The 18,778-nt window shown below is 44.6% G+C and overlaps 1 protein-coding gene across 2 annotated transcripts in view; it reads left to right on the top strand.

The window, feature by feature from the left end:
• The first annotated feature begins 5,080 nt into the window (after window positions 1–5,080).
• camk1db (calcium/calmodulin-dependent protein kinase 1Db) overlaps window positions 5,081–18,778 on the top strand; it is a 50,660-nt gene continuing 36,962 nt past the window's right edge. For both annotated transcript variants that reach the window (XM_060908608.1, XM_060908601.1), the window contains exon 1: window positions 5,081–5,175. In XM_060908608.1, the coding sequence (XP_060764591.1) occupies window positions 5,081–5,175 (95 nt within the window). The remainder of the gene's footprint in view (window positions 5,176–18,778) is intronic.

Genomic DNA, 18,778 nt, shown 5'->3' with positions numbered 1-18,778 from the left:
GGAGAGATATTGCACTTTATATTGTACATTATATTGCACATTTTCCAGTATTGCTTATTGTCAGTCTAGGCTACTGTTCCTTCCCGTCCTCTGTCCTCCTGTTACCCCTCCTTCTCCCCAGAGAGGAGTTGTACAGTCTGATGGCATGAGGGACAAAGGAGTTTTTAAGTCTGTTTGTCCTGCACTTGGGAAGGAGCATTCTGTCACTGAACAGGCTCCTCTGGTTGCTGATGACGGTGTGCAGAGGGTGACTGGCATTGTCCATGATGTTCAGTAGTTTGTCCATAGTCCTCTTCTCTGCCACCGTCACCAGAGAGTCCAGCTTCATGCCGACCACAGAGCCGGCCCGCCTGATCAGTTTGTCCAGCCTGGATGTGTCCTTCTTGGATGTGCTGCCCCCCCAGCACACCACGGTGTAAAACAGGACACTGGCAACCACGGGCTGATAGAACATCCACAAGAGTTTCCTACAGATATTAAAGGACCGCAGCCTCCTAAGGAAGTGTAGCCTGTTCTGTCCCTTCCTGTACAAGTGGTTGGTGTTGCAAGTCCAGTCCATTCATATCCAAGATGACATTTAAGTCACTGTTTGTAAACTTCTGACCACAACTGTATGTATTTGTGCATAGATTTTATCTGCTTTGATTATCAAGGTCAAATTGTGAACATTTTTCCCCTGTCTGTTCTTTATGTTATTGTGCCTAACCTACGGTATTGAGGCTATTGTCCCACAAGGTTCCATACTTGGTCCAATTCTATTCACATTATATATAAATGATCTACCTGATGTCTGTCTTAGTGTTAACATCCAGGTGTATGCGGATGATGTAGTAATTTATACGCATGCTAAAAACATCCAACAAGTTACATCGACTTTAACATCTGTAATGACTCATATTCAGGACTGGCTAACTGAATCATGCCTATATCTGAACACCAAAAAAACAGTCTGCATGATGTTTTCTAAACAGGCTACTAAGTTGACACATTCTAATGTGTTCCTTAGAGGAGAAGAGCTTGATCTTGTTAATGAGGTAAGTACGAGTATTTGGGAGTAACCCTGGACTCCACATTAACCTTCAAAAGTCATGTTAAAAGGGTGTCAAATAAAGTAAAATTCAACATTCACAATTTCAGGCAAATTTGGCCATTTCTCAACATGAAAGCTGCTAAGATGTTTCTACATTCTATGATTTTCTCACATATTAAGTACTGCTTCATAAATTGGTCATTAACTAGTACAGCAACATTTAAACCAATAGAATTGCTCTTTAAAAAAGCTATAAAAATATTTGATAAGAAAGCATTATCATTTCATTATTGTGATATTTAAAAAAAACATAATCTTTTGAGTTTTGAGAATTTTAAGAATTATAAGTATACAGTGGTGCTTGAAAGTTTGTGAACCCTTTAGAATTTTCTATATTTCTGCATAAATATGACCTAAAACATCATCAGATTTTCATGCAAGTCCTAAAAGTAGATAAAGAGAACCCAGTTAAACAAATGAGACAAAAATATTATACTTGCTCATTTATTTATTGAGGAAAATGATCCAATATTACATATCTGTGAGTGGCAAAAGTATGTGAACCGTTGCTTTCAGTATCTGGTGTGACCCCCTTGTGCAGCAGTAACTGTAAATCAGTCCTGCACACTGGCTTGGAGGAATTTTAGCCCATTCCTCCATACAGAACAGCTTCGACTCTGGGATGTTGGTGGGTTTCCTCACATGAACTGCTCACTTCAGGTCCTTCCACAACATTTCCATTGGATTAAGGTCAGGACTTTGACATGGCCATTCCAAAACATTAACTTTATTCTTCTTTAACCATTCTTTGGTAGAACGACTTTTGCACTTAGGGTCATTGTCTTGCTGCATGACCCACCTTCTCTTGAGATTCAGTTCAATGACGGATGTCCTGACATTTTCCTTTAGAATTTGCTGGTATAATTCAGAATTCATTGTTCCATCAATGATGGCAAGCCGTACTGGCCCAGATGCAGCAAAACAGGCCCAAACCATGATACTACCACCACCATGTTTCACAGATGGGATAAGGTTCTTATGCTGGAATGCAGTGTTTTCCTTTCTCCAAATATAATGCTTCTCATTTAAACCAAAAAGTTCTATTTTGGTTTCATCCGTCCGCAAAACATTTTTCCAATAGCCTTCTGGCTTGTCCACGTGATCTTTAGCAAACTGCAGACGAGCAGCAATGTTCTTTTTGGAGAGCAGTGGCTTTCTCCTTGCAACCCTGCCATGCACACCATTGTTGTTCAGTGTTCTCCTGATGGTGGACTCATGAACATTAACATTAGCCAATGTGAGAGAGGCCTTCAGTTGCTTAGAAGTTACCCTGGGGTCCTTTGTGACCTTGCCGACTATTACACGCCTTGCTCTTGGAGTGATCTTTGTTGGTCGACCACTCCTGGGGAGGGTAACAATGGTCTTGAATTTCCTCCATTTGTACACAATCTGTCTGACTGTGGATTGGTGGAGTCCAAACTCTTTAGAGATGGTTTTGTAACCTTTTCCAGCCTGATGAGCATCAACAACACTTTTTCTGAGGTCCTTAGAAATCTCCTTTGTTCGTGCCATGATACACTTCCACAAACATGTGTTGTGAAGATCAGACTTTGATAGATCCCTATTCTTTAAATAAAACGAGGTGCCCACTCACACCTGATTGTCATCCCATTGATTGAAAACACCTGACTCTAATTTCACCTTCAAATTAACTGCTAATCCTAGAGGTTCACATACTTTTGCCACTCACAGATATGTAATATTGGATCATTTTCCTCAATAAATAAATGAGCAAGTATAATATTTTTGTTTCATTTGTTTAACTGGGTTCTCTTTATCTACTTTTAGGACTTGTGTGAAAATCTGATGATGTTTTAGGTCATATTTATGCAGAAATATAGAAAATTCTAAAGGGTTCACAAACTTTCAAGCACCACTGTATATGTTTTATATAGGGTGGCACGGTGGTATAGTGGTTAGCACTGTCGCCTCACACCAAGAAGGTTCTGGGTTCAAGCCCAATGGCCGGCGAGGGCCTTTCTGTGTGGAGTTTGCATGTTCTCCCTGTGTCCGTGTGGGTTTCCTCCGGGTGCTCCGGTTTCCCCCACAGTCCAAAGACATGCAGGTTAGGTTAACTGGTGACTCTAAATTTACCGTAGGTGTGAATGTGAGTGTGAATGGTTGTCTGTGTCTATGTGTCAGCCCTGTGATGACCTGGCGACTTGTCCAGGGTGTACCCCGCCTTTCGCCCGTAGTCAGCTGGGATAGGCTCCAGCTTGCCTGCGACCCTGTAGAATGGGATAAAGTGGCTAGAGATAATGAGATGAGATGAGATACATTTCATGATAATACTGATTCTTCTTCTCATTGTCAGAGGTGATTCTAGAGTCTGTTGTGGCCCCAAGCAAAAATTTCCAGGGGACCCTTCTGACCAGTGTTCATCACCAATATGTTATAAATAATCTGACACCCGGGGCGGCACGGTGGTGTAGTGGTTAGCGCTGTCGCCTCACAGCAAGAAGGTCCGGGTTCGAGCCCCATGGCCGGCGAGGGCCTTTCTGTGCGGAGTTTGCATGTTCTCCCCGTGCCCATGTGGGTTTCCTCCGGGTGCTCCGGTTTCCCCCACAGTCCAAAGACATGCAGGTTAGGTTAACTGGTGACTCTAAATTGAGCGTAGGTGTGAATGTGAGTGTGAATGGTTGTCTGTGTTTGTGTCAGCCCTGTGATGACCTGGCGACTTGTCCAGGGTGTACCCCACCTTTCACCCGTAGTCAGCTGGGATAGGCTCCAGCTTGCCTGCGACCCTGTAGAACAGGATAAAGCGGCTAGAGATCATGAGATGATCTGACGCCAACAAAAAATGTATGAAACCAAAGTTTTTTAAATTCCAAATATGAAAATACAATGGTAAAAAACAAAATAAATAAGCCCTCGGGCCCCGACTCTCGGGGGGCCCCTGTGCCAGAGGCCCCCAAGCAGTTGCCTGCCTTGCCTGTTCACAAGCTGCACGTCTGCTCATTGTTCCTGGTGATACTGTACAGTTTATTTTATTGGTTTATTTGATAGGGACATTACATATTGGTGATGAACACTGGTCAGAAGGGTCCCCTGGAAATTTTTGCTTGGGGCCACAACAGACTCTAGAATCACCTCTGACAATGAGAAGAAGAATCAGTATTATCATGAAATGTATCTCATCTCATTATCTCTAGCCGCTTTATCCTTCTACAGGGTCGCAGGCAAGCTGGAGCCTATCCCAGCTGACTATGGGCGAAAGGCGGGGTACACCCTGGACAAGTCGCCAGGTCATCACAGGGCTGACACATAGACACAGACAACCATTCACACTCACATTCACACCTACGGTAAATTTAGAGTCACCAGTTAACCTAACCTGCATGTCTTTGGACTGTGGGGGAAACCGGAGCACCCGGAGGAAACCCACGCGGACACAGGGAGAACGTGCAAACTCCGCACAGAAAGGGCCCTGTCGGCCGCTGGACTCGAACCCAGGACCTTCTTGCTGTGAGGCGACAGCGCTAACCACTACACCACCGTGCCGCCCATGAAATGTATTATGAAGAATAATCTTCTCAACTGATTTCCTTCATCATGATTTCCTTCATCATGTTCATGTCTAAGCTTCTGTATGCACTGATGCTGATGCGCTGTAGGCTGGATTGCAGTTTTCAGTGCTCCTGTGTTGCAATCTTGATCTTATTTGCTTTTGCTTCTCCTTCAGCTGGGATGCAGTTAATGAAGGAGTGGGCAAAAGTGTGTGTTTTTTATCTCACTCATGCAGCACTCTGGATGATAGAGAGAGCCAGGTCGCCGGATTAGTGCAGGTTTGCGGCTCTGCGTAAATCAGCTGTGAGATACAGAGACGCGCGCACACACACACACGCACCGCACACACCCACACACGCACCGCACACACCGTGCACACACACACACACACACCGTTTCATTTCCCTCTGGGTAATAACACCGCTGCTGTGTTTCGACTTAGTAACAAGGTCAGGTTATTTCTTTACGCACCCATCTGATCCCATGGCCAAGGGAAATGAAGGCTCGGCGAAGGGCTCATGGAAAAAGCAAGTCGATGACATCAAGAAGATTTTCGAGTTGAAGGAGATTCTCGGGACGTGAGTAGCTCCATACTGCTGCATCACCACCATTTACACATTTACACATGGACACCATTCATTCTGACTTCAGCAAGAAGAGCTGTTTTCTTCTAGGTTTTTTTTTTCACCCATTCATTCACCAAGAGATAAATACATCAGTTGTGCATTGATAAACAGTGACTAATTACACACTTGAGGAATGTCAGCATTACTCCAGTCTGCCCTTTTGGTCTGATTTCAAGCCACAACTTGGATTTGTAAGTCTTTGTTTTCACATTGTTTCCAAGAAGATGACATTTGTCGCTGCTCTGCTCCACTGTACGCAAGTAACTGAGGCTTCATTCATGCATTCAGAGCTCTGTGAATCTGAGCAGACAGACAAGTCTGTTTCTGCCACCTGGAAAAAAAAAAGTCACATAGTACACCATGATAATTAGAACATAGCTCATAATTACCGTACGATTTTGTATCTCATAGTTATGAGACACTTATAATTACGACGCATCTATCCATTATCTGTAGCCGCTTATCCTGTGCAGGGTTGCGGGCAAGCTGGAGCCTATCCCAGCTGACTATGGGTGAGAGGCGGGGTACACCCTGGACAAGTCGCCAGGTCATCGCAGGGCTGACACAGAGACACACAACCATTCACACTCACATTCACACCTACGGTCAATTTAGAGCAACCAATTAAACCAGAGCACCCGGAGGAAACCCATGCAGACACAGGGAGAACATGCAAACCCACCCACCCATCCATCCATCCATCCATCCATCCATTATCTGTAGCCGCTTATCCTGTGCAGGGTCACGGGCAAGCTGGAGCCTATCCCAGCTGACTATGGGTGAGAGGCGGGTTACACCCTGGACAAGTCAGCAGGTCATCGCAGGGCTGCACATAGAGACAAACAACCATTCACACCTACGGTCAATTTAGAGCCACCAATTAGCCTAACCTGCATGTCTTTGGACTAAACCAGAGGACCCGGAGGAAACCCATGCAGATGTGGGGAGAACATGCAAACTCCACACAGAAAGGCCCCCGTCAGCCACTGGGCTCAAACCCAGAACCTTCTTGCTGTGAGGCGACAGTGTTAACCACTACACAACCGTGCCGCCCTTATGACACTTCATAATCCATCCATCCATTGTCTGTAGCCGCTTATCCTGTGCAGGGTCGCGGGCAAGCTGGAGTCTATCCCAGCTGACTATGGGTGAGAGGCGGGGTACACCCTGGACAAGTCGCCAGGTCATCGCAGGGCTGACACATAGAGACAAACAACCATTCGCACTCACATTCACACCTATGATCAATTTAGAGCCACCAATTAGCCTAACCTGCATGTCTTTGGACTAAACCAGAGGACCCAGAGGAAACCCATGCAGATGCGGGGAGAACATGCAAACTCCATACAGAAAGGCCCCCGTCGGCCACTGGGCTCAAACCCAGGGCCTTCTTGCTGTGAGGCGACAGTGCTAAACACTACACCACCGTGCTGCCCTTATGCCACATCATAATCACTATTTCATATTAATGAGAACATTTTCTTAAAATGATGACCTAATATCTCATTATTATGAAGGGCAACACAGTGTTGTAGTGGTTAGCACTGTTACGTCACAGCAAGAAGGTTCTGGGTTCGAGCCCAGTAGCCAACAGGAGCCTTTCTGTTTGGAGTTTGCATTTTCTCCCTGTGTCAGTGTGGGTTTCCACCGGGTGCTCTGGTTTCCTCCTACAGTCCAGTGACATGCAGTTAGGGTAACTGGCTACTCTAAATTGCCCATAAGCGTGAATGTTTTTTTTCCCAAGCCTAGAAATGGGAGGGTTGCGACCGGAAGGGCATCTGGCATAAAACAGTGCTCCAATTTTAGTATGACGTGGATCAGTAGGACCTGGCAACAGTGCTGGACAAGCAGGAGGAGGAAGAAGATCTCATTATTATGAACTAGAAAGTCATAATTTGTGAATATGTTCTCATTATTGTGAAATATTAAGTCATTATAATGACAAGCTTTCTCAATATTATGATGGTGCAAACAGGCTTCCATACCTTAATGCTGTAGGATATTTTGATTATTTACAGACTTTAAAAAATCCATAGGAACCAGACTGATTGTGATTGAGGCCTGGGATCACTATAGACATTTTTGTTGACTCTGTATTTATTCATTAGATTCAATTAATCAATTCATGTGTGTCACTTTTTCCTCTTTTGAGAGATTTGTGTATTGCATGGTAAAGCATGGAAAATGTCAGGTATATATGGCTCATGTATACTATATGAACTTACGTATATGTGGACACCTGACCATCATAGCCATACGTGAACTTTCCTCAAACTGTTGCCACAATGTTGGAAGCACACAATTGTATAGAGTGTGTTAGTATACTATAGCATTACAGTTTCCCTTCACTGGAACTAAGAGGCCCAAACCTGTTCCAGCATGACAATGCTGCTGTGCACAAAGTGAGTTCCATGAATGCATGTTTTGACAAGGTTGATATTGAAGAATGTGAGTTTCCCGCACAGAGCCCTGACCTTAACTCCAGCTTTTGGGATGAACTGGAATACAGACTATACGCCGTGCCTCCTTGCCTGTCATCAGAGCCTTCCCTTGGGGCTGAATGAACACAAATCCCAACAGCCACATGACGAAATCTTGTGGAAAGCCTTTCCAAAAGAGTGGAGGCTATTATAGGAGCAAAGGTGGAGCCAAGTCCATATTTTTGGAATGGGATGTGATGGTCAGATGTCTACAAAGACTTGGTCATATAGTGTATGCAAACATTTGTAGATAGCGTTTGTCTGCTTCATTTATCCTTTCATCTATACCACTTATCTGTCAGGATCACAGGGAAAGCTGGAGCCCATACCAGCTGACTTCGGGTGAGAGGCAGGGTACAATTTGGGGAGGTCACCAATCTATTGCAGGGCTATACAGAGGGTGGCACGGTGGTGTAGTGGTTAGCATTATCGCCTCACAGCAAGAAGGTTCTGGGGTCGTGGCCAGTGGGGGCCTTTCTATGTAGAGTTTGCATGTACTTCCTATGCCTGCATGGGTTTCCTCTGGGTGCTCTGGTTTCCCCCACAGTCCAAAAACATGCGGTTAGGTTAACACGGGGCGGCCTTGGGCTTAAGTGCCCTCAAGCAAGGCACCTAAGCCTGGGTATAGCTGCCCACTGCTCTGGGTATGTCAGCTCATTGCTCACTTGTGTGTGTGCGTGCACATGGGTGTGTTCACTGCCCCAAATGGGTTGAATGCAGAAGAGGAATTTCACTGTGCTTGAGTATACATGTGACAATAAAGGCTTCTTCTCTTCTTAAAAAAAAGATGAACAACCATTCACATATGGGCAATGTAGAGTAGCCAGTTTACTTAATCCTCATGTCTTTGGAATGTGGAAGGAAACCCCGAGAAAACCCATGCAGGCATGGGGAGACCATGCAAACTCTGCACACACAGGCCTGCTTAATTTTTGGAAGGTCGAATTCTGAACAGTTTTTTTTTTCTGGCTGTGCCTAAAACCATTGGTACTGTAACAATGAGAAAAATGTATGTTGTCATTAAGTGTGTTATGAAGAGTCATTTCTCAACTGATTAGCATTTCTTTCTTCATGTCCAAGCTCCTGACTGTGTCACCTAATGCACTGTTTTGTGTAATGGGGAAAAGTCATTTATGGATAGTGACCTAACTGACAGCTCACTTCTATTCTTTTCAGTTGTTTGGACAAGTACCGGGCGGCACGGTGGTGTAGTGGTTAGCGCTGTCGCCTCACAGCAAGAAGGTCCGGGTTCGAGCCCCATGGCCGGCGAGGGCCTTTTTGTGCAGCGTTTGCATGTCCTCCCTGTGTCCGCGTGGGTTTCCTCCGGGTGCTCCGGTTTCCCCCACAGTCCAAAGACATGCAGGTTAGGTTAACTGGTGACTCTAAATTGACCGTAGGTGTGAATGGTTGTCTGTGTCTATGTGCAGCCCTGTGATGACCTGACGACTTGTCCAGGGTGTACCCCGCCTTTCGCCCGTAGTCAGCTGGGATAGGCTCCAGCTTGCCTGCGACCCTATAGAACAGGATAAAGCGGCTAGAGATAATGAGATGAGATGGACAAGTACCCATCCCAGTATCCAGCAACATCCTTCAAATGTACATAGACACGTTTTCAAGCCTTGCTTTCAGGCACATCTGGCCTTATTCCAAAAAAGACTCCTTATACTTACAAAAATAAGACGGCATTACATAATTCTTTGAAAAAGAAAGTTTCGGTATCACATAAGAAGAAATGTGGCAAAAACTGAGGGCTTTAGAATGTAGAAACATTGAAATCTTGCAATCATATTGATGCATGTTTTGATTACACTTTGAAATGTGATTTAAAAAAAACCACTTCTGAATTATATACGTATTTAGGCCTGCATTATTTTCCAAAGTTTGTTATATATCTCCTGGACAGTATTTTCACATTTTTGCTTTGCTTGTACTCTCTAGTAATAAACCTTTGATTGTTAAAAAAAAAAATTTAAGGAAATTGCCACCTCATTGATTGCTAATTAAGTCTTCAAGTTATGAATCACCATTCACCCACCGCCGTCTGACCGCACCACTCCCTCTCCCCTCTCTCCTCCACACCATTGCCGCCTCCAGTGTGGATTAGAATCATGCTGATGCATGAGAGGCTTTAGAGCTGTGAGCTCTATAATTATATGAGTTCTCTCCCTCTCTTTCTCCTTGAAACATTCATTTCAGAGCATAAATACAGAAGGAGCCATTTGTTTCATAAGTCAGATTAGTCTGTGTAAAACTGGGTGCCGAGTTACATAAAAAGCAAACAGAATTCAGGATTGAACTCAGGATTAGGTCCTGAGGATTTCCTGTCCTATCCCTTATATAAGAATCTGTTAATGCGTCCTATACAAGATACTTCAGTCTGATTATAAAGCAAATGGAGAAATCAGTGGCTAGAGCTGAGCAATACGATGATATAATATCGATATCAGGATAAATTATAACACAATATGCTTTTCTGAGATATAGTCATGTCTTTTCGTTACATTAAAAAATTCTTTAAATAATTACAAACTGCCTGGAAGCAGCTGGGTTTATGTGAATATTTTGTACTTAATCTTTTAAATTGTGAAGTGCTAAAGAACATACAGATTTTTCAGTATTAAATTCATTTAAATTTATTATTATAAAGGAAAAAGTTAAATTTTTTCTGTACAGGTTTTGGATAATTTTAAATGTATTTTTTAATAAATAAAAAGAAAGTGTTTAAATGTAAATAGTTAAAACATTTTTGTAGATATAAAATAATGCATCAGTGAGCATATTAAAAAATTTGCCTTCAATCCATTGCTGGGAAATTAGTTCTCAAACCTATATATCATGCATCATAGAAATATTTTTTAGAATCATGATGTGATTTTATTTTATTTTTTTGTCATACACTGTCTGAAATAGGGGTTACAGTAGGAGTCCATTTTGTTCCCCAAGGTACAATCCACACGAATGTACCCTCTAGGGCTCATTATTGGACTTCAGGGTAACTATATGTACATTTTTAGGGCCAAAAAGGTACTTATATATTCCCAAGCAGTATAAAAAGGGTACAAAAAAATACCTTAGCGGGTACTGCCTCAGTGACAAGCCATTGTACCCCTAAAGGTACAATAATATACTTTATCTTCTGAGAGTGTATCACCCAGCATTACCAGTGGCATCAACAAGCAATGCCAAAATTCCATTAAAATATGAAACTACTGATGTTTCAAAAGAGCTATTGGTTGCCTGCTCATATCCAAATGCTTTTCTTGTCCAGATTAAACCACAAAGCCTGTACAGCATGTGGTTAACTTTGTCCGCCTGTCAAAAATAGCTCACTTGTTCCCTGCGGTGGTGACTCAACAGCAATCTATTCTCAATCCAATGCACACTTACACACCTCCTTCTCCTCCTCATCCCTGTCCTCTGGCATGTTGAAATATGTTGTTTAATCGGGGTAGTTTTTACTTCTGCAACATGTTTAAATTGTTGCTTTTAATCCTTCATATGTTCGTGCTGGTACCAGAATGCATCTACTGTATGTTTAGAGTATGTACAGTACAGTACATGTAGTGTATTTATATACAAGTTTGTGTTTGGACAGCTGTTACTAGTCTTGCTGTTACTAGTGGAATGAAACTACAGTATGCAGTGCGTCCTATTTCACACATAAACCAGGTCCTGTAGAACCCAGTACAGATATCGACACAGCACGGACAGGTTGAGATTTAATTCAGTTGCACATCTTGCATTTATTCATCCATCCATCCATCCATCCATCCATCCATTATCTGTAGCCGCTTTATCCTGTTCTACAGGGTCGCAGGCAAGCTGGAGCCTATCCCAGCTGACTATGGGCGAAAGGTGGGGTACACCCTGGACAAGTCTCCAGGTCATCACAGGGCTGACACATAGACACAGACAACCATTCACACTCACATTCACACCTACGCTCAATTTAGAGTCACCAGTTAACCTAACCTGCATGTCTTTGGACTGTGGGGGAAACCGGAGCACCCGGAGGAAACCCATGTGGACACGGGGAGAACATGCAAACTCCACACAGAAAGGGCCCTGTCGGCCGCTGGACTCGAACCCAGGACCTTCTTGCTGTGAGGTGACAGTGCTAACCACTACACCACCATGCCACCCCGCATTTATTCATATTTTAGTCAATATAATTTCCAACTGCCAGCATCACTACAAAGATAACATATTAATGTGTAAATCTCTTAGCATATAAACGTGAAGCATGAATTGCTAGCTAATGGGTGGGAATTGGCAAAGGACAAAAAGGAAGTATAGGTAAATGGAGATTTAAAAAATCACTTCCAGAGTGTACCACACTATATTACACAGTGTCGGTCAAAAGTTTATACACCTGTACTCTTTCATCGTTTTTTCTGTATTTTGACTATTTTCTACATTGTAGAACAATACTGAAGACGTCAAAACTATGAAATAACATATGGAACATAGATGGAATTATGTGGTAAACAAAAAATTGTTAAAAAACAAAAAATACATTTCATGTTTTGATTCTTCAAAGTAGCCACCGTTTGCCTTGATGACGCTTTGCACACTATCAGCATTATCTTAACCAGCTTCATGAGGGAGTCACCTGGAATGCTTTTCAATTAACAGGTGCCTCGTCACAAGTCAATTAGTGCAATTTCTTGCCTTCCTAATGCCTTTGAGATGAAACAGTAAATACTAAATAATAAAAATACAGTAAATAGCCCTATTCCACAACTGCAGTAATCCATGTTCTATAAAGTAAAGAGAAATGACATCCGTCATTACTTTAAGACATGAAGTGACTTTTAATTAATAAAAATAAAGAAAAAACATTGAATTAGAAGATGCGTCCAAACTTTTGACCGGTACTGTATATATACAACAGTTAGTTCTGGTCCACTAATTTGATTGGTCGAGCGGCGTTCCAAGAGTGTTGATATTTCACATAAAAGCACTGTGTGTGTATCACTCCACATGTCGGTGTCCTCCATGTAAAATTCCACTCCTTAGTTTGAAATGGTTATTACAGTAGTTTTAGCGACATCATCGGTGGACATGGCCAGTTATACTTTTCACGAATGTAACTTTTGACTTCAAACATGAAAGCTCAGCAAATGAAGATAAAAAAGGAAGAACAGACACCCATTTTACCCTTAGCACCTTTAACAGGAATGTACAAATCAATGTGAACTAGTTAGCCAGCTAGCCGACATGCTATAAAATGATTGTGGCATCTTCAGGATCGGTTTCTGCTTGCAAAACAAGAAATAAACAGAACTTTTATCAATATTGTGTCCAAAATGTGACTTACTCAATATTAATTTCTTGTTAATAGAACTGTTGTATAAAAGCAATGTTACATTTAGTAGACACTTGTACCCAGAGTGACATACAACATACCCAGAGCAGCCTGGGGAGCATTTGGGGGTTAGGTACCTTGCCCGAGGGCACTTCAGCCATTCCTGCTGGTCTAGGGAATCAAACCAGCAACCTTTTGGTCCCAAAGCTGCTTCTCTAACCATTAGGCCATGGCTGCTAGCACACACTTAGGTCATGCTGTTGTACTGAATATCAGCACAACTGTGATTAGCTCCATCCAAGTATTCAATACAGCAGCACGACTTTGAGTGTTTTTGCTTAATTATAGCGCATTTTAAAATTCTCTCCTGTTTCTCATTTCCAGATGCCACTAATGCAGTATTTACCCGTTCATTTCTGATGATAAATTACAACGTATTTGTAAGTGAGTTTAGAATCAAATTATAAACATGCTGATGCTCTGAATGTAACTCGACTACGTCACTCACTGCAGTGAGATACTGACTGTGTTCAGTAAACTGTAATATACTGTGATGAACATTGCACATAGAGAGAACAGATGGAAGCTTCCTGTAGTTTTATTATGCTCTTTTGCTCTGTATCCTAAAATAACAATGTTTTCTCACTGTGTTTCAAACAAATCAGGGAACTGATTCAACTTTTATGAAAGAATAGAACTTTTAGTGTCAGTTATACAGCTAATAGAAATTATAACAGTGGTAATATTAACATCACCTTTCTTACAGATTGTGTAGTTTTACAGTTCGGATAGAAAACTATTATCATATATTACCCTGTTAATAATGATAGTCGGGTGTATCATAAGAAGGTGTAAATAAATATAACACTATGAAGATGGAAAGACAAAGTTGATTTAATTTTCTGACTTTTTAATCACTATTTAGTGTCAAAGAAAGTAGCCTGAGCACAACAGATTATTCGTGCCTTATTTATTGTTGTCATATTCCTGTCTTATATTGTAGCTGCTTCTCCTTAACAATTACTGTTTCAGGAAATACTGGCTGATTCATAATAAATAAAATGATATCACTGGTGCTCTATTACAGTCTACTGTATGAACCCATTCGATGAAGTGATAATATCTTACAAATGACAGCTCTAATGTGTACCTCGGTGCAGGGCTCTGTTTTACAGTGTACAAACACAACATGCTATGAAAGTATTAAACTACTGTTTAAAGCAATTATACGCAACAAAAAACTGCCAGTTTTTGGGTGTTAAAGAAGATATTACTCCAAAGATTTTCATTTCAAATGGGTATTTATCAAACAATTAATACTGTTCATCCTTTACTGATGAAGTCACTAGTTATGTACAGGACCAGCCAAAAGTTTGTACACCTCTACTCATTCATAGGTTTTTATCCCCCGCTGGCCGAAAGGCCTGAAGGGGGATTATGTCGTGGCGATGTCCATCCGTCCGTCTGTCCATCTGTCCGTCCCAGGAAAGGGTACTCACCTTCTGAAATCAACTCCTCTCACAATTTTTGGAGAAATTTCACGAAACTTGACAAGAGGCATTGTTACAAGTCAGTAGTACACATATTGTAATTTTGTTAAATTCGGTCACATTTTCCCAGAGTTACAGCACTTGATTAACAAAATTATAATTTGACAATTTCATGAGAAATTTTCCTTCTGAAATCAACTCCTCTCACAATTTTTATCCCCCGCTGGCTGAAAGGCCCGAAGGGGGATTATGTTGTGGCAATGTCCGTCCATCTGCCCGTCTGTCCGTCCATCCCAGGAAAGGTACTCACCTTCTGAAATCAACTCCTCTCACAATTTTTGGAAGAATTTCATGAAACATGACAGGATTCTTTGTTATGTGTCGGTAATACGCATATTGCAATTTCGTTCAATTCAGTTGCATTTTACCAGAGTTATGGCTCTTGATTACCAAATTTGTACATTTCATGAGGGTATATTAAGCACTTATAGCATAGATATGTTAGGGTTTTGCTGGGATTCGAACCTGGTTCGTTGGTGTGATAATCCAGCAAACCCCCACTAGGCCACCAGGGGGATGACTCAAATGCAGAGGCGTGAGGCGGAAGTAGAAAAAGAATCAAAAGGTTTATTTAAACTATATACACTATATACAGGGCAAAACAAAAGACAAAAAAAAACCAAAGAGTATAATCCAAAAGAAAAGCAAAGTGCAAAAATTCAAACGCTAAGAAGATCAAAAAACACAGTACAAAGGAAACTGGAGATAAACATAACAGCACAAAGACTCCGTGACAAGAGGACTGAACTCAGGGGTATAAATAGACAAACTAATTAAGGACACAGGTGAAGATAATTAGGCAATTAACACAAACACAAAACACAGGAACAGTGGCGGCCTCTAGAGGCCAAAATAAACACGACATGAAAAGGAAATAACAGCGGCCTCTAGAGGCCAAAACAGTCCTAGTCCTAACAGGACCCCCCCCTCTAGGAGCGTCTCCTGACGTTCCCAGGGCGATCCGGATGGGCCGAATGGAAGTCCCGACATAGTTCTTTATCAAGGACATCCCGAGCAGGAACCCAGCAGCGCTCCTCAGGACCATAGCCCTCCCAGTCCACCAGATATTGCAACCCGCCGCGGACCCGGCGGGAGTCAAGCAGGCGATTCACAGTGAACACAGTCTGCCCCTGGAAGATGCGGGGGGGTGGGGGGTTCCTAGGGGCAGGGGCATACGTAGACGTCAGTACGGGCCGTAACAGGGAAACATGGAAAGTGGGGTTGATCCTCAGAGTCCGGGGCAACTGGAGCCGGTAGGAGACAGGGTTCACCCTGCGCACCACCTTGAAGGGGCCAATGTAGCGAGGAGCAAGCTTGTGGTTCTCCACCCGCAGTGGAAGGTCCTTAGTGGACAGCCAAACACGCTGCCCAGGGCGGAAAGCGTGTGCAGGTCTTCTATGGCGGTTGGCCTGAGTCTGGTTGGTTCTGGAGGTCTGTATGAGGGTCTTCCTGACCTTGCTCCAGGTCTTGCGACACCGTCTCACATATTGGTTGACCGAGGGCACCCCCGCGTCCTCCTCCTGGTCCGGGAACAGAGGTGGCTGGAACCCGAATTGGCACTGGAATGGCGACAGCTTGGTGGCCGATGACTGCAGGGTGTTGTGGGCGTACTCCGCCCATGGCAGCCAGGTGCTCCACGATGTCGGGTTATCCATAGCCAGGCCTCGCAGGGTGGTTTCCAGGTCCTGGTTGAGCCTCTCCGTCTGACCATTGGACTGTGGGTGAAACCCAGAGGAGAGGCTGGCAGTGGCTCCGATGACCTTGCAGAACCCGTGCCACACTCGGGAGGAGAACTGGGGCCCTCGGTCTGAGACGATGTCCTGTGGAAGACCAAAGACTCGGAAGACATGATTAAACAAAAGTTTCGCAGTTTCAAGAGCAGAGGGGAGTTTGCACAGTGGTATGAAGCGGCAGGCCTTGGAGAATCTGTCAACTAAGACCAAAATGACCGTGTTACCTTGTGACTCAGGGAGACCCGTGATAAAGTCGACTGCCACGTGGGACCAGGGACGCCGGGGAATGGTCAGAGGATGCAGGAGACCCTGGGGACGCTGTCGTGGGTTCTTGGTTCTGGTGCAAACCTCACAGGACAGGACAAATGACCTTACTTCCTTCTCCATGTTAGGCCACCAGAAGCGTCTTTTCAGGAAGTCCAGGGTCCTCCGAGCTCCCGGGTGGGCGGTGAGAGGGGAAGAGTGACCCCACTGGAGAACCTTGGCCCGGGCTTGATGTGGGACGTACAAGAGGCCTGGTGGCCCCGTCCCAGGACCGGGGTCCTGGCGTTGGGCTCGTCGGACAGCCTCCTCAATACCCCAGCGGACAGGGGCCACAATCCGGGACACAGGGATAATAGGCCCGACTTCATTCTCCCTGTTAGTGGCAGAGAACAGTCTGGACAGTGCGTCAGGTTTGGTGTTCTTGGAGCCGGGGCGGTATGAGAGGGTGAAGTCAAACCGACTGAAAAACAGGGCCCACCTAGCCTGTCGAGGGTTCAGTCTCTTGGCTTGCTGGAGGTACTCCAGGTTCTTGTGGTCAGTCCAAACCAGGAATGGATGTTGTGCTCCCTCCAGCCAGTGCCTCCACTCCTCAAGGGCCAGTTTGACCGCTAGCAGTTCTCGATCCCCCACATCGTACCGGGACTCAGCAGGACTCAGGCGGTGGGAGAAGTAAGCGCAGGGGTGCAGCTTTCCTTCCGAACGTTGAGAGAGCACCGCGCCGACACCACTGTCCGAGGCGTCCACCTCCACGATGAATGGTTGGGAGGTGTCCGGGAGAACCAGAATGGGTGCCGTGCAGAAGCGGTCCTTGAGGTCTTTGAACGCCTTTTCTGCCTGAGGAGACCAGCCATAAGATCCACCTGTCCCTTTGGTGAGGTCAGACATGGGTGCTGCCACAGAACTGAAGTTCCTGATGAACTTGCGGTAGAAGTTAGCGAATCCTAAGAACCGCTGAACCTCCTTAACGGACTTGGGAGTAGGCCAATCCCGGACGGCCAGGGTCTTGGCAGGGTCCATTTGGAGTTGGCCTGTCCGTACAATAAATCCCAGAAAGGAGACCTCGGGAACATGAAATTCGCATTTCTGGGCCTTGGCGAACAGATTGTTCTGTAGCAGCCTCTGGAGAACCTGGCGGACATGGTGGCGGTGCTCCTGCACGGTCTTGGAAAAGATAAGGATGTCGTCGAGGTAGACAAAAACATATAGGTTAATCATGTCCCTTAAGACGTCGTTGATTAGGGCCTGAAAAACAGCTGGTGCGTTGGTGAGTCCGAAGGGCATCACCTGGTATTCGTAGTGCCCAGACGGGGTGTTAAAGGCAGTCTTCCACTCGTCTCCCTGTCGGATACGGATGAGGTGGTATGCGTTCCGTAGGTCCAACTTGGTGAAGACGGTGGCGCCTTGGAGCAGGTCAAAAGCTGTGGACATCAGCGGAAGGGGATATCGGTTGCGCACAGTGATCTTATTCAGGCCCCTGTAATCAATACATGGTCGGAGCCCCCCATCCTTCTTGCCGACAAAGAAGAAGCCGGCTCCAGCAGGTGAAGTGGAGGGTCGAATAAACCCAGAGACCAGGGCATCTTTGAGGTATTCCTCCATGGCCTTGCGTTCTGGCTGAGAGAGTGAAAACAGTCTGCCACGAGGAGGGGTAGTCCCAGGGAGCAAGTCGATGGCACAGTCGTAGGCCCGGTGCGGAGGAAGAACGGCGGCCCTGCTCTTGCTGAATACCTCCTTGAGATCCCAGTACTCTGTGGGAACTTGAGATAACTCGGTGAGATCAGGGGGCTCGGCAGGAGACACAGGAGAGCTAGAGAGCAGACAAGAGGCATGGCATGCAGGGCCCCATTCCACAACCTGGCTTGTTACCCAGTCTATGCGAGGGTTGTGGCGAGTAAGCCAAGGAAGGCCTAGAATAACTGGGAACTCAGGTGAAGGAATCAGGTGCAGGGATATTTCTTCCTTGTGACCTTGAGACTGGAGGAAGACAGGAGAAGTAACTTGGGTGACTCTTCCATCACCTAACGCTTGGCCATCGAGGGCAGACACAGACAGTGGGACTTCAAGAGGTGCAGTCGGAATATTGATGCTTTGGGCGAAGTGAATATCCATAAAGTTCCCAGCCGCCCCTGAGTCTATCAAAGCTTGACAAGAGTGGACAGACTCACCCCAGGAGATGGAGACCGGGATGTAGATTCCTTGGCCAGGGAGTCCGGGAGAGAG

The sequence above is a fragment of the Neoarius graeffei genome, chromosome 2, assembly GCF_027579695.1.
Source record: "Neoarius graeffei isolate fNeoGra1 chromosome 2, fNeoGra1.pri, whole genome shotgun sequence".
NCBI lineage: Eukaryota > Metazoa > Chordata > Actinopteri > Siluriformes > Ariidae > Neoarius > Neoarius graeffei.
This window is presented reverse-complemented; position numbering and strand designations above follow the sequence as displayed.